Source organism: Colletes gigas, unplaced genomic scaffold (genome assembly GCF_013123115.1).
Source record: "Colletes gigas isolate AHSC1104 unplaced genomic scaffold, ASM1312311v1 Colletes_gigas_Sc00010, whole genome shotgun sequence".
NCBI classification, from domain to species: Eukaryota; Metazoa; Arthropoda; class Insecta; order Hymenoptera; family Colletidae; genus Colletes; species Colletes gigas.
Window position 1 is genome coordinate 9,881,704 of NW_025106639.1, and position 16,183 is coordinate 9,897,886.

General features: G+C 46.4%; 1 protein-coding gene across 2 annotated transcripts; it reads right to left on the reverse strand.

Annotated features, from left to right (window-relative positions):
* Positions 1 to 21: 21 nt before the first annotated feature.
* Positions 22 to 12,445, reverse strand: LOC122397882 (Down syndrome cell adhesion molecule-like protein Dscam2). Of its 2 annotated transcripts, XM_043397344.1 has the most exons (14): positions 11,934 to 12,445; positions 8,885 to 9,190; positions 8,321 to 8,620; positions 7,803 to 7,934; positions 7,368 to 7,507; positions 7,006 to 7,169; positions 6,366 to 6,580; positions 4,946 to 5,539; positions 4,511 to 4,780; positions 3,872 to 4,326; positions 3,273 to 3,546; positions 2,966 to 3,124; positions 2,701 to 2,855; positions 22 to 742 (listed from the first exon to the last, which is right to left on the reverse strand). In XM_043397344.1, the coding sequence occupies exons 1-14, from the start codon at positions 12,205 to 12,207 to the stop codon at positions 452 to 454; spliced, it is 3,729 nt and encodes a 1,242-aa protein (XP_043253279.1). In that variant the 5' UTR covers positions 12,208 to 12,445; the 3' UTR covers positions 22 to 451. The 2 variants fall into 2 exon arrangements, with proteins under 2 accessions (XP_043253279.1, XP_043253281.1); XM_043397346.1 differs by lacking the exons at positions 22 to 742; positions 2,701 to 2,855 and having other exon boundaries at positions 3,066 to 3,230; positions 3,300 to 3,546.
* Between the last annotated feature and the right edge of the window lie 3,738 nt (positions 12,446 to 16,183).

Consider the following 16,183-nt stretch of genomic DNA (forward strand, 5'->3'; position numbering starts at 1 on the left):
GTTATTGTCAACTCACTTGGGTCGTCCCCTTCCAGGAAACGATTTTCTCTCAAAAATCGGTGAGGGTTCTGTAGACGTGCTAGATTCTGGTCCATGGTACAGGAAGTCTGCGAACAGAAAATTAGCCGATTTTCCTGAGCGAACGAGGGCCGTATAAGCATCCCCGAAGCGTTCTATCTCTCCCCGATCTCGTTCCGACGTCTCACGTTACAAACAACAAGCTTGCGAATGCTCGGTTACACACATACATATACATATATGTATTCGGTGCACTCTAACGAACGTAAACAGGCAACGGGGGAACGGACCTCCGGCGGTATGTATTTGCGGTGCGTGGAAAATCTCGCGACGCTCCTCTCCTCCCCTCGTTCCCCTCTCGGAGAATCGTCCGAAAACGAAAGGATCTCGAGAAAGGATCGCGAGATTGAAAGGATCGAACCAACCAGACAGATCAGAAAGTGAGAGACAGAAAATAGAAGATAGAAGGCGTAAACCGAAGTAGAAGGATGAAAGATTGCATACTGTGGACACGCGAGTCGGCCGCAGACACCGAGTGGTGCGAATCGACGAGGTGATTGGAAGACTCGGTTCGGCTGCTGGTCCCGACTTCCGTGTCGCTATCCGAGCCCAGGGTGTCGTATTCCTCCGACTCGGACTTGCCCTGACTGACTTTGTGCGTTTTGTGCAACGGCGCAGAGGTCGAACGGCCTCCGCGCACCTTAGTGTACCGGTTGCAATCCGACTGCAATCAGACGGAATTGTGTTTTCGATCAATTGGCACATCGCACGAGGAAACGAGGAGACGCGCTACACCGATTACTTATTGTATCTCCTTTAACAAACTCTCTCCCTCCCTCTCTCTCTCTCTCTCTCTCTCTCTCTCTCTCTCTCTCTCTCTCGCTCTCTCTCTCGCTCCCCCTCTTTCTCTTCCACTTCCACTTATTCTTCCAGCCACCCACCACCTACCCGTTACCCACCAACGCCACTACCCCGTCCCGCCCCTCCCCGATTTTAACCTAACCCCCGACCCTGTTAGTTTCTGTTAGTGGCATTCGTGGCAACTAGGCCGGAGATTCTACTCGGTGGAGGGAAAAAGATCCAAGAACGAACAAGTTTTCACTCCGCGCCTTGCACCTGCCGTACCAAACACTCCTAACCAAGTAGTACATATTCGAAATAAATATTATACGATTTAAATTCAATTTCAAAGAACGAAGCCCGACGTTACGTCGTCGATGTTGTATGAAACGAATGGTAAAAAATACAATACGTTATAGAGGCAAGTAACGAACAATGTACGTATAGTATTTGATCGAAACGATTATCAATTACACGATAACTCTTCTTTGGTATCTCTGGTGATTTGTTCGATCCGATATTTTACCTATTTGAGAAGAAATATGCCAAGTTTTTGATCGTTAAACGCTGTCGCACTAAACCGCAGAAACCGAGGCGGGGCGGTGGGTGGTGGGGTTGGCGGGGAAGAATTTCCTTCGGCGGTACGTTTTTCGGGTCAATTCGTTCGTTGACTCCGCCATAGATCAGAGAACTCTTTCTGCGGATTATCGTTCGATCGTTCCTCCGCAGGTGTAGAAATGAAACCGAGGTAGAACGTCACGATCCACGCTACTGTCTTTTCTATGCGTTATCGAACAAAGAACACACAGTCGTATAAATGGATTCGACAGAGAGTGTCTGTTATACTACAGCTAGACGAGCTACCATATGCGTAGAATGGCGAGTATACGTGTGAAAAAAAGTATCGTTTGCGTCGGTGTTGCGGTTCCTCGATGGACTGATCAGGACAGATGCGAAACGAAGCAAGGTGGGACCAGCAGTCACAATGATCGATTCGCTATGATATGATGCTTATCTGTTCTACTCGATCCGCGATCTCTAGTAGGTATACATATTTCTAGTATACGCGTTTCTTCTTTGACATCCTGAGTTACAACGCGAGACAAAAGTAGGTATAAATGATTGCGGTTGTGCACACGAATTGCGAGATGTGATTGGGGGATTGTACGGTGACGCGTCCTTCCCCTTTTTTTCTTATCGAAATAATACAGGTTATTTATCGATGGTTCTTTCTACCGATCGCTCGGGAACACATACACGCACGCACGCACGCACGCGCGCACGCACACACACACACAAACGGTGAGAGGAACGAAGCAAAGCGTTAATAAGGGCCACGTGCGTAACCATTTTCTGTAGAATAATTGTGTACAACTATCGTTCCATGCGATCGTTTGATCGATAGTTGCAAAGTATGTGCAATCAAGGATTCGTCGGTACAATAAATCGTTACGTTTATGGTTCGTGAAAGAGGATGTGAACGTTTCGTTTGCAAATAGATAAAAGGTCGTAAGGTGCATACGTACGGTTTTCGATCAAACGTTTCTCTATGTATACTTTTCATTCTATAGAGTTGAAAAATGATTTCAGGGTGTATAGTAGTACCTACCGATATCATTGGCAATGTTATTAATTAATTGTAATAGACGACGTACGACCTCGTATCCGAAATAATTAAACGTCGTGACGGGTAAGTATGTGAAATGGTTTGCGTGCGATGGAGGAAAAGCATGCATGCGACGCGTAGATAGGCAAATGTACATATTGCTCGATGCTCTCGGTTGAGTAGTCGTGAAAGTCGATCACGAATGAGAAAAGCAAGCTACGAACGGTAAAAGATACCTCTCGTAATTGAAGAGTGTCGGCGGTAGATAGACGAGGATCGTGATAGACGAAGGTCTGAAGAGGCGCGGCAGAATTACAACGACTATCGCCTCCTGGCGGGACACTTTCCTCCAGCTGGAACGTGGCGTACGGGTAAATGTCCTCGGAGTATTCTGCAATCATTTTTAACAAGGCGATATCGGTTTCGAGCCTGCCAATAATAATCGACCACTTGATCGAGTTAATGAACTCTGGTCGGTATTAGCGGTATTAGCATATTTACCTGGAATCTTTTCCAAGGTAGCCATCTCGTGTATCGGCGAGCGAAGCGGCTTGCGCACCGTAGCGTAGTACTGCTCGCGTTGCTCCATGTTTTGCTTATTGTCTAAGGCCGCCGCGGTTTGGGCGTCGTGGAGACTCGCGATTTCCCCTATAAACGGACCTACGGTCATCGTCGTTAAACGTTGCAGCAATCGCGTCATCGCGTCATCGCGTCATCGCGTCATCGCGTCATCGCGGCATCCCGGGCATGCACGCGAGTCGAGTATCTACAAATCATATAGACATGTACATATAGGGTTTCTACTAACGTTTCCGAAAACAATAAAAGACAGCACCAGCGGCGGCGATAACCGCCAACGAGCTCAATATCAATGGGACAATGAGCTTCAAATCAGAGTAGACGGACGTATGCTGTGGTATGTAGTGATCGATCTCCACGGCTGGTACCGTGCTACTGCTGTGAGGTTGCAAAGTCGTTATTCTATATTCGGCAACCGAAAAACCTGCGTTATTGTGCGCTCTTATTCGGACGTCGTAGGTCGTTCCGGGTTGCAGCTCGCTCAGCGTATACGTCTTTTGTACCTAAAGAACGAAAACTCTTTTTAAAAGAAATTCATTCCGAGTTGTTTTTTTTTTTACGGATTTTTCAAACTGTACAACGAGTAGAAACGAGTGAAATTAACGAGCTCGCTATCGTTTTACGAGAACGAGATAAAAAGAAATTATTAATTATCCTGGAAACGAGCAAGAAAGAAACTCGATGAGTTCGTATTGTATTTTCTTTTTGTTCGATGTGTTTGAAAAAATACGTCCGATCAATCGGTTAATCGAGTTGGTGGTACGGTTATAATATTACAGGTTATATGTATGTACATATATTTTAGCTAGTTTTCGAAATTGATGGTACCTCGATATTGTTCGATACCAACGTCCATATGTCTTCTCCGTTCTTACGGTACTCGAGTTCGAAGTAAGTGATCGGGCATCCACCGTCGTTCCACATGCTTAGATGAAGATTTATCCAGGAGACGTTGACCGTTACGAATTTATCGCCGTTGCTCGGCGAGTCATCCGGCTTCGAGCCTTTGGTCGTGGCTTTCACGATTTCGCTAGGCGAGCCCATACCGATCCGATTGTACGCCGTCAGATACATTTGGTAATCGTTACCACACCACAACCGCGATAGAACGAAACTGTTGATTTTGTGCGATACTTTCATCTCTTCCCATTCGCCAGACTCTCGTTTGTAGTGGAGGATGTAACCTCTGATCGGTGCTCCGCCATCGTCGCCGTTCTTCCACTGGACGTTGATCGAATTACTTGTAGCGCTGGTAGCATGAAGCGACGGGGCTGCTGGCGGAACTAGAGAAAAGCCCCGAATAAATGATCATTGTACGCGCGGTCGCGTGCGTTCTCTCGCATACTACATACTATGTACATATGTAAATATGTATCTATTAAAAAATTTCCTTTTACGGCCACCTATCTACGTACAAACAGTTTCGATGCGAATAAATCGAAGGCAATGATGATTTAAAATGAGCACCTTGTACGGTTAAACGATGCGTTATTTGATCGTAACCATGACGATTTTCGACGTAGCACGTGTAATTCCCGCTGTCCTCCCTGTGAAGATCCATAATCTGCAACGAACCTTCCGGTAACAAGGACACCCTAGCGGATGACTTTACTATCTGGCCCCATTGTTTCCACGTCACCGACGGTTCTGGCTTCCCGACGGTTTGGCACGGTAATGTCGCGTCTTGTTTCCACGGAACGATCAGCACAGTGCCGAACGAATATATCGCTGCCCGAACTGTAATAAAATTCAAATACATAACTATCGCGATGTATTGTACATATGTATATGTATGTTAACGCAGAAGGTAGAAACGAAACGAAACGAAACGAAACGAAACGAAACGAAACGAAACGAAACGAAACGAAACGAAACGAAACGAAACAGGACATTTAAATTTACCTTCGCTCGATGGCGAGACCATGATTGGCTGAGTGAGCGGTCCCTCGCCCACCGAGGTGACGGCAGCTATACTAAATTCGTACTGCTTCCTCTTGTGTAAATTTTCAGCCTGATAGCTGGTTTGATGCGGCAAAAGCGCCCGCCTGTACCATTTTCCCTCCGGGTCGACTCCAAGGATATGAACGTTGTACGATGTGATGTTCCCGTTGCTTCTGAGGGGTGGCTGCCAGGACACGATAATTGATGTCGCGGAACTGACGACCGCCTTCACACCCGCCGGCACCTCTGGCAGATCCTCCTCGGTGATGCAATACAACGGCGCAGATGGGACGCCGTCGCCGGCCTTCGTGGAAGCCGTCACTTGAACAGAGTAGTTTGTGTACTTCTCAAGGCCGTGAATTACGACAATCAAGGTGCTGGTGATCTTCATTTCCGGCTTGGTGGACTCTGTCAGAGCGTCCATGTTCTCCCATATGACTTTGTAGCTTTTCAGGATCCCGTTCAAACTGGAGTCAGGCGGCGCGTCCCAGGAGACTTGCAGTGATTGCGAGGAGAGCGCCGTGCAGCGTATGTCTTGGGGCGGGCTGCTCGGTACTGACAACATTTCACCGACCTCAGAAATCAATTACGGCGAATCTATCGGGGCCTTTGGCAATACGTGAAAACTCGATTACGAACAACATTTCATCTTCCAAGAGCATTTAACCATGTACATACGTAGGTACAATCTCATTTCAACCTTTATTCGTTATGCAATTTACCTCGATCATTTATCTTGTTTACGTATTTTCTGACAGGAATTAGATTTAAACTAATTTATTTTTAATATGGGGTTTATGCGTATACACCAGTTCGCGAGCACGATCAATCGAGCGAAATCTCTTTATTTCGCGACAACGCGACCAATTTACACGATATCGGGGTAACGGTGTAAAAAACACTTTTCCGTAAAAGTCCGACATTTGCCCGTAAAACACTTTTCACTTTAAACGAGTCGCATTCACGTGGCTGCGATCAAAGGACTTGTTTGCAAGCAGATCAGTTCCAGGCTGCAGAGTTCGGTCTCGCTGTTGAATTTAATATTTATTCGGAACTCGATGCCGGGATACGGTACGGTGGTTGGTATGTATTCATAGCGTTCGGAGTCCACGATAGGCTCGCGGCCCACGAATATTATTCTCTCGATGAATTTTTTAACGCCATCGAATCGTATTCGTTAAATCCGTTCCCAGTAATACGACGCCCCTTCGGTACTTGACTATTCAAACATTTATCGCTAATCGAATATTCGATAGACGGACAAACACCGCGTTACTTTTTACCATTTAAAATATTCGCTGGTATACATATGTACGTACGGTACGCGCGAAACACGTAATGCCAATTTTTAAATACGATAATGGTTTCGATACTTTCTTACCATCTTCGAGAGTCGTCGCAACTACTTCCGGCGTCATGGGACCTTGGCCAAGCGCGTTGTACGCCTGTACCACCACGCTGTAACTTGTGAACTTTTTCAAGTTTGTCAATTGATATTGCCTACCGGGCATCGAGGTTCTTGCTAAACCTAAGGCTAGGTTGGCCGTGGAAATCCGTCTTTCGACGGTCTTGTAGGTGTATTGGTCCGCTGCCAACCTGGACATTATGTTCAAATTACAATTACAACCATATTTTAAAGAGCAAAAGAGCCGGTCGGATCTTTCGTTCGAGTTATTAGGACAGATCGCTCGCTCGCTCGCTCGCTCGCTCGCTCGTTCTTCTTATTTTATACCATTAAAAACTTGCAAATAAAGTGTCATAGTGTTCGGTGTTGGACGTTGAGCGAACTATTCGCGATATTTTTAATAAGAAAAAATTTAGAAGAAACATTTTTATAACCAACAGTGATTATTTATCACGACTGCCGGAAAATATACAATACTAAGATATTGAACGTGAAACGTGCAACGACAGTGACGGCGGCGACGCGACGGCGCGTGGCGATTAATAGAAAACGGTATTTGAAGCTATCGTGACATCGCATAGTTAAATTTGTGCGGTCGTTTTGAATCGTTACCTACCGATGTTCTTTGTAACCAACGTGATAACCGAGTATCTCTCCATTCCATAAATCGCGATTAGGTGGATCCCAGGTGACGTTAAACTCGGTCGAGCTGACAGGATCCACCTTGAGATTTTGCGGCGGACCGCTTGGTTTCTCCCCTTCTGTCGTTGTTTCCAAAATCTGAAACAAGTAATAAAGAGATGGGAAATACGGTTCGAAGTGAAATTAAAATCAATTATCATCTTGTTCCCGACCGAATTGTTTGCGGAAATAATTGAGCGAGATAGAAGAAAATTGCAGTAACGGTTTTCTGTAGCTTAGAAAATAATTACAGGTGATCCGAATTTGTGTAACTGGTAACAGGTTGGAGGTACTTACGTCGCTCGCCTGACTTCGACCTAATTCATTTTCGGCGTATATTCGGAACTGATAAGTAACCGCTGGACGCAAACTGGTGACGTGCGCGTAAGCTTGAGTACCAGGCACTGTCGCGTGAAACGTGTGATCGTGCCACACTTCTGTAAAACGTATGTACATCGTTTCTATTACGAGGAAAGAGACATACCAAGCACGGTAAAATCGTTGTTATTCGAACGTTCTATTATACGAGCAAACTCATTGTCAAACACGAGTCCTTAATAAGTGGCATAACGGCAATTTGAATAACCGTAACCGTAACCAACCCAAGGAAGCGACATGGAAAGTACATACACCGGTCTACGTATCATTATGTTTTAATTCGATAGGTAGGTACTCTTATTTTCATAGAAAAGTTGATAAAAGATTACCCAACGAAACTATCTGTGTACTTGCCGGTGTCAGTTTTATATTCAACAATGTACTGCGTTATCGGGCTGTTTCCGTCCTGACTGGTCGTCCAGCTGATGTTGATGTACCGGCTGCCTTTCTCGATCACGTGTAGATTCCGTGGGAAATCGGGCGGTTCTGCGGGTCGTGGCCGACAAAAAAAGAATAATCATTTTCGTTAGCCCGTCCGTGCCGTGTGCCGCAATGCAACACGATGCCAACGATAGCTTTTTTATTTTCGCGGCCGTGGTTACCTCTCTCCAGTCGTCGCATAGCTAACAATAAGTATTTAAATGGCTGTCGTTCATGCGGAAACGGATTTAATTATATGGACTAGTTGTCGGTCACACCGGTTTAGGATATCTATGTATGTATGTACGTAAGTATGTATGTACATATATCTGGAATGCCCGCTCGATTTTCGATTTACATACTTGGGCTCGGGTGTTCTCATTTACGTGAGTCGACCGCAAAGATACGGCAAATTATTCCCTCTAAATACGAGATCGTAAACAGGTTTTTACCTTGAATGTACAGATGAATCGTCATCTCGTCGCGGCCATAAGTGTTGGACGCAAAACACAAATACTTCCCGCTGTCCTCTCGACTGGTACTGATGAATCCGAGAGTGCTGATCGTACCATCGGTGGTGTTTTCTTCTTTCATCGTGTAACGGTAGTCGGACAATTTGTGCTCCAGCTGCGCACCATTCTTTTTCCAAAGTATTTTTAGGGGATGATCGCCTTTCGCCTCGCAACGCAACGAGGCGTTCGAGCCCAACCTCGCCGTTTGATTGCGATGTCTTTCCACGAATTGAGCGGGTACTGCGGGCCACATAGTAATAACTAGCCTTTTCTCTCTCTCAAAAAAAACTATAGCATTTGTTTTGTTTCATTTTTACTGAAATCGCATCGACGATCAAGTGATTTCGAATTAACATGCTTGAAAGATATCTAAATGCGGTATTTGACGATCTCGTAGTTTCTGACTAGTCGCGTCGCCTAGAAACCCGTACACGCGTGCGTATGTATGTTGATGGTAAAATCCCGATTTTGAGAGAGTAAATAAAATAAACGTCGACGTCTTACCGTTCACGGTTAGATGTACTACTTTGCTGAGGCCGGCTCCAATCCCATTCACCGCCTCGCACAAATAGAATCCCTCGTGATCCTCTTGCACTCGACCGAACACCAGCGAACCGTTCGAGTGTATCCTGAGGTCCTGGGCGTGCTCGTGGGCGACAATGTCGCGATAATTACCAGGCTTCTTGCCGCTCGCGCGCCGCCACGTGACCGCCGGAGGCGGAAACCCGTCCGCATGACAGTGAAGCACCAGCCGCGACATTCCCTCTGACGCGCGAACATCTTGGGGTTCCATCACCCAACGGGGTGGCACTGTTACGTAACACCGGTCGTTAGTTATCACAAGCCCTGTGTCGTTTAGTTTCACGCGCGGACCGCGGTGGCATCTGGACATTTTATCCTCTCGTTTCCCTTCTATTTTACTTGCAGATTTCGACTGCTTTTAATTCGATTCCGGACACGGCCCATTTTTTTACTCTTTTTTTCTTTTTTTTCTCTTTTTTCTCTTTTTTCTCTTTTTTCTCTTTTTTCTACCTCCGACAGAATTATCGCGCGGTCGTGGTGCCGTTAGTTTGTACAATTTTTACAAAGTCTGACGGTCTTCCGAACGCAGACAAATGCTCGTTATTCGACCAAGAGTTTACACCGGGAATACAAAGATATTTCGAGGATGGTATTATTTGGAGGAAAGTAACGTTTCCGGATGCCACTGCGCCCCTATAGAAATTTATTGAGCCAAGGCAACAGCTAACTTGTCGAATTGGCCTACTGCAACTTCCTACTTTAGCGCAAAGTGAAACAAAAGACGTGACTTAAGAGTGCGCGCGCGAGCTTTGGAAGAGTGAGTAAGTGATCGAAAGAGAGAGAGAGAAAGAGAGGACGAAGATACAGTCTTAAAAAGAAAGCAGTTGCTTTCTGTAAAGACTCGCGTAAGAAAAAAAAAAAAATTAGCCTTATCGTATCGATCGTTAAATATGTATGTACGTATATCGAATAATCGTCCTCTTCCTGTCGTCTCTCTGTCGCGAGAAAAAGGCAAGACAAGGAATAGACGAGGAGACTTGAAGGTAGTGACGATCGAGAAAGAGGTAAACGATGATTGGAGACAGAGTCTAAGATGGAAAGGAACAGTGCGATAAGAGCTCGATCTTTTCTTCGATTCGTGATAGAGAGAGGTCTGAGAGAAGGATAAACACGATATCAAGATCATAGTGAAGTAGGAGAATGCAGAAATCAGTGCTGTGCGTACATTTCGATTAAAGAACGATGCGGTGAGTGTGCATTTGCGTACATACACGCGAAGAATCAAGGCCTTTTGTGCGTTATTTTTAAATGGTTTGTCGCGCGAATTACCAAACAGTCGTACTTACGTGGCGAATAAGTTTTGGGCCATGCAGTTCTCTTAACTATTTTATCGCGATACAACGGAAACAATATACCTATACGGGCGACTCTGAAGACGGACCGTAGCATACTTTATCAGATTCGTGCAATTGGAATAAATTAATTATTCGCCACGTAATGTTGAATCGTCGCGGTTTGGCTGGCTGCCGTTCTCGTCATCGTCTAAGCAGCTTCGGGGAAACGAGATTCGGACGTTGATGTAGGGAGTAGTGTGAACGAAAGGAATTGGTGCCAACCAAGTGTTCCATAATCGACTGAATGGAATAACTAAGAGAAATAGGAGGGGAAAAAATCGAACGAACAGAAGAGTAATAAGTAGTCGGCGCTCGAAATTCAACTTGGAGATTGTCGCCGTTGCTGTTTGCTGCTGGTGCTGCTGGTGGTGCTGGTGGTGCTGGTGGTGCTGCTGGTGCTGCCGATATTCGTACAAAATTCAAGTAGAAGTAGTGCTACGCCGAAGCCGAATTTCGCAATAGTGGCTGATGCCCTTTCATGCAGAATCTCTCTCCTTCGAAAAGAACCGCGATCGCAGCATTCCGTGTCGTAGAAAACTGTCGAGCTTCTTTACTATAAATATACAACGTTGACACGTTGGAAACCAGGATCGCGGCACCTCGTCGAATTCGAAGATAAGGGGAGCGGTGCGATTTCAAAGACGGTACACCTGTGGAATATACAACTATATAGACAAACTGTACAGTGACCATGGAGAAACACTATCGTATTGTGCGGTGCTCGAGTGCTTTTGGTGCGTTGCGTTGCAGGCTGAGCGGCTGCTGCTGCTGCTGCTGCTTTTTCACGAATCCTCCAGAATATTGATACTAGAGCTGCGTTTAGAAAAAAAGTCAATTTACCGCGCACTGGCATTTATCTGCGCGAAAGATACGAGAGTTTTGATCGACAAACTGTATCGATAGCGTGTGAAATGATCATTTATCGATCATGCTATTACGATTAAGAAATAATCGTACTAAAGATCGTACCTATCGTATTCGACGGTAAAGAAATTTGATTGCGATATCCGTACCACAAAAGGGTCGATAAATACGGAGAATCGAATAAAAATCCGTTGCAAAGGTGAGAATTGGCAGCCCTAGGTGAATGAAAAGTCTCATGCTAGATACATATGTACGTATTTGAAATACGCGCGGCGTTAGCTACGGCTGCTGCTGCGGCTGCACGGCTGCGTTTACGCGTGATTACACAATGATAACAATAATATATAGAATATAAACGTATAGAGGAGTATCGATCGGGGACGGGCCATCTGATTATCCCGTTTCTCGTTTCGGATCCAACTTTGTTTAAATTAGTCTGGATGCATATTGTTGATTTTGCGTAGGTATGCGTTTGTATACGCGTAGTGTACTCTGGTATTTGCCCATAGGAATTGACTCCGAACGGTAGTTGGCTCCGAACGGCACAGGCACCGTTCTCGACGGGGGATAATCAAAGGTTCCCGTTTCCGGATAGATCGCGCCTCGTACGTAGACAAGATATATCGGCAAGATAGAGAAAGGTGCGCTGCGTGGTGCAAGAAAAACGTGTAAACGAAAGGTGGTGAAAACGGCATTTAAGTAAAGAGCAAACGAGTCTGGTTTGACGAGCTTTCGTTCAACCGGCGGCTCTTATTTCATTCGGTCTACTTTACCACGAACGATCAATTCGGCCGTCCAGAGGACCTCGGCCACGGAATTGCGCGCCAAACAAGTATAGTTGCCGGTGTGCGCGGCGCTGACGCGCTCGATAACTATGGTACTGGAATGGGCGTCAATGTTGGTTACGCGCAGCCCGACGAGTGTCTGCGTGTGCCTGAGTCCGGTTATGCCGGAGTTGCCGAACCCAAGTGGAGGACCCGGTCCGGCGATCGGCTCCCCGTCCTTGGACCAACCGATCGTGAACGGAGGATCGCCCTTCTCGACCATGCAAGTTACCTGAGCACGCACACCTTCCGAGAGGTCCTTGTTAAAGCTAAAGGGAGCTATCGTGGGTGGAACTGCACAAAAAAAAAGGATCAAGCTGTGAGCGTATGGTACGATTACGTGTTACGCGGATCCATAGCTCTAGTCTGCTACTCCGCTTCGTAGGACATGGTTTACCAATCTTCGATACCGACCGACTACTTTCTCTCCGCCGAGCGATCCACTTGCTTTTACTTGTTGTTTCGAAAACAACTGCTTATCGTATGCACCCGTACCATACCTATTTATAATACTTTGTTTCGTTATTATTCGCGAGTCTACTCGTCGTACAAGCCGACAGTTGCAGCAAGTTGTCGCTGCAACACACAATTTCACTAAAGAAAATGTTGAGAGAAGAAATAACTTTTATCTCGGCATACGAACCGTAGTATCGTTCCATCTTGGTCCGGATTAATATTCATACGCTACGTTGTTTTTTACTAGTTGAAATCGGTATTATAAAGGTAGCGTATTTCCACATCGGTTGCAAAGCAACGCACAGTTTCCGATGTATTATCCTTGAAACGTATGCACCTCGATGAATTCGAACAAACTACCAGTGGAGAACATAATGTATGGTACAATATATGTACATGTATGTACATGTACGTGTAGAAATGCAGGAGAAAAAGAACCAAGATTTCGGACCGGGTTTCGGAAACCGAATGGATCTTTCGCTTGTCGCAAGTCTGCTCTATCCCCATTCAACCAATCTCAACGATTCTTTTTCTCCGTTGTTAACCTTATTATTGCACGATCGATGACAACACGCAACGTTGATCGACTCTTCTTCTTACACGGTATAACTGCTTCGCCGATTTTCCTACAATGATAACGATGAAACTAGATTTTCGTAAGTGTCTACCGTCGTATCGCTAATAAATATATTCCTTTTGTAATTTGATCGCGGTTTACGGATAAATGTCGATTTCGCCGACAGTAGCGTGTTTCGAGTACGGCAAGTTTATTCGAACCTATGAATCCAAAGGTCGACAGTATCTGCTGAACATAGACCTCGCATTACGCTTCCCATAATGGACTATGGGCTAACGTAATGCGATAACATCAACGCGGTTCTGCGTCATTATGTGTGCACCATTACACGAATAGGTTCGCATTAGCATCGACCGAGTCACAGCGGGCTTCGATGGGATTTATTTCGCGAACGACTAGCGAGCGATCCGCGAATAGAACCAAAAGGATCGGAATTAAATACCTATCTTGCAACAGTTTCACCGATCGCGCGTTTTATCTTGTTTAGAGGGAATCTTGGTACGCGTACGTGCAAAGGAAAGGGCAGGTCGCGTTACGTACCGTTGTATCCGCGAATCGACTTCCCCTATACGTGTAACCGAGAATGCTGTTTCGGTTCATTGTCGCTCGTCACGGTATACGTGTATGTATAGTACAACGCGTTAAAATCAGACCCTCGGGCCGTTCGTTTCGTACATTTCCCGCCCGGGCAAGAGTTTCGTTCGTTCCGCTTGCACTGATTTGTTCCTCTAGAGAACCGACCGGCTGGGTGGGGTGGGGGGTGGGGGGTTAGTGAGAGAGAGAGAGAGAGAGGGTGAGAAAGGGGTGGTGGTTTTTAATGCCGGCCGCTCCGTCGCACGACAGAAACGAAAACGAGGAAAAACGAACTGACTCTCTGGTGATGGCGCTGACAACACGGGGAGAGAGAGAGAGAGGGAGGGGGTGAAGTAACGCGAGCGTGTGAATGCGTGTATGCAAACGAGCGTGAAAAGAGCGAGGTGGAAGGAAAAAGAGGAAGCCCGGCGATGCAGAGTCCTCGCCCGAGGATGAAGAGCGTCAACGATTGATCTTCCGCGCCGCGTTACAACGGGAGTTTCAACCGGTCGAGAGGTCCTGTGAATGCTGCGCGATGATTAATATCGACGATCCCCGGATCGTCTTTTTCCTTCATTTTTCCTGCCCATTTCACAGTCGTTCGTTCGGTCCTCGCCGGTAATCGCACCTCACGCACCACGTGAGAATTTATTCGCAATCTGTGGTCATGCTGACAATAAGTAAGTATAGATTCGAGTAAAAGAGAAGCACATGATTGCATTTGTCTGTGAATCGTTGAATTCGAATCGATCGCGAAAGATAGCAAGTTGAACGACGTATTTGCGGCACGGCACGGCGTGCGTTCAATGAAATGTTGACCAACGAGTTAACTTGTTTGTTAAAAGAATCGTAAGATAGGTAGCGGGTGAAATTGAGAGAGGACCGGCGGGATAGAGTATCGATATTGGCGGCGGCGGCGGTATCGTCGCGCGAAAAGTAGACACAGGAACCGCGTCGTTGAATCGAGAAAAATGTTGGAAACGTAGAAACTGTTCCGAGGTAAATGGTGCTCGTCCCTGCGTACCGTGTACCAGTAGCGATGCCGTGTGAGACGTATTGGCGGCATCGTTGCTCGCGACGCACGTATAGTTGCCGTTGTGCGCCGTGGACGCGCTCTGTATCCTCAATGCGAGATCAAAGTCGCCGATATGATGGGTGTTAGCCTCCTTGGGCTTCAACGGTCTGCCGTCCTTCAGCCAAGTGATTTTCAGCGGTGAATCGCCTTCGCTGACCACGCAAGTGACATGCACCCGCGCCCCTTCTTGAATATTGGCGGGAAAGTTAAACGGATCGATTTTAGGCGGTACTGAAAATTACAGGAATCACGACACATTTTATTTAAACACGATCCGCTGGACAACCTCCTTCTCGTCGTTCTTCCTCTCGATTTCATCGCCGAGAGTGTCGAGCAGTTTCGAGTCGAGGAAAACTTTTACGAATCGATCGATACGCCAAACGCTCGTGAAACGATTCAACGCGGAAAGAAAAAGCTCCGCGCATCGACCCCCACGGGTTACCTCTGCCTTCCTCCAACTCGTCTGCTCCTCGACTATCGGACTTTTCGTCTTTCGTTGCTTTCTTTACGGTCTTTTCGGTCTTTTAGGTCTTTTCGGTCTTTTCGGTCCTGGCGGCACCGATATCTAGATTCGAATAACGACGTTTTCGATCTTTCCTGGCTTCCTTTGTGTTTTCTTCGCCCGACGGAAAGACCGCATTATCCTCTCGATTCTCGAGTTGAATCGCACTATGGAAGGATAACGTACACGTATAGAGGCGATTTCACAGCCATCTGGATTGCACATGTTCGTGTTGCGTCCGATAAGTTTATCGACACGTTTTCTATACGCCTTGCTTGTGAAAACGGTTCGTCGCGATTGCTGTGTACAAAATCGTTGTTCCGAAACCGTTATCGATCCAAGAGAAGAGAAGAGAAGAGAAACGGTGTCGTGTATCGAGTCGATGTTATAGCTGGCCATCAACAAATCGGTTACAATTGGAACGTCAACTTTATTATGTTTCGCTCGAATGGAACAACAGAGTGTATCGAACGTATTCGAACATCATTGGTCGCGCGAGTTGCTTCAACAATCATCCTTACAAAATATCTAACGAATCATTTACCGGCGTCACAAAAGGAAGGCGTCGAACAATCATCGCGAGCTGCAACCTACTCGAGAAACACTAGAATTTGGAAAAACGCAGAGACCAACGCGCGTTTACTCACCACGGAAAGACTTGATTTCAGAACTATATGTAGTAGAGACGGCACATCAATTTGCAAACATCGCGACAAAGTCGTCCAATTTATTGCGCCAAAACAACGATCCGACGCGTAACGGACGTAAACTCACGGCCGAGCCGTGCCAAGAGAATTACTTTTCCAGAATTACAAGTAGCGTAGAAACGATCGATCGATTGATCGATCGATCGATCGATGTCTCGGCGTTCGAGCTGTCGCGTCGCGCGGAGGCGTCGAGGCGTCGAGGCGTCGAGGCGTCGAGGCGTCGTGGCGTTGACCTATGTTGTCGAAACACGGAAAATCCTGACAGAGCGGATCAGTTCCAACAACGAGATACCAGCGCTAACGGAACAC

Bases quoted from the DNA above. Each gene is read 5' to 3' on its own strand.
- LOC122397882 (XM_043397344.1), bottom strand. From the start codon at position 12,207: ATGGTCGAGAAGGGCGATCCTCCGTTCACGATCGGTTGGTCCAAGGAC. The intron at 5,540-6,365 runs GTAAGAAAGTAT...AAATGTTGTCAG, and splicing joins TGCGACGACTCTCGAAGATG to TACCGAGCAGCCCGCCCCAA. The intron at 2,856-2,965 runs GTAAATATGCTA...AAATGATTGCAG, and splicing joins TACCTTGGAAAAGATTCCAG to AATACTCCGAGGACATTTAC.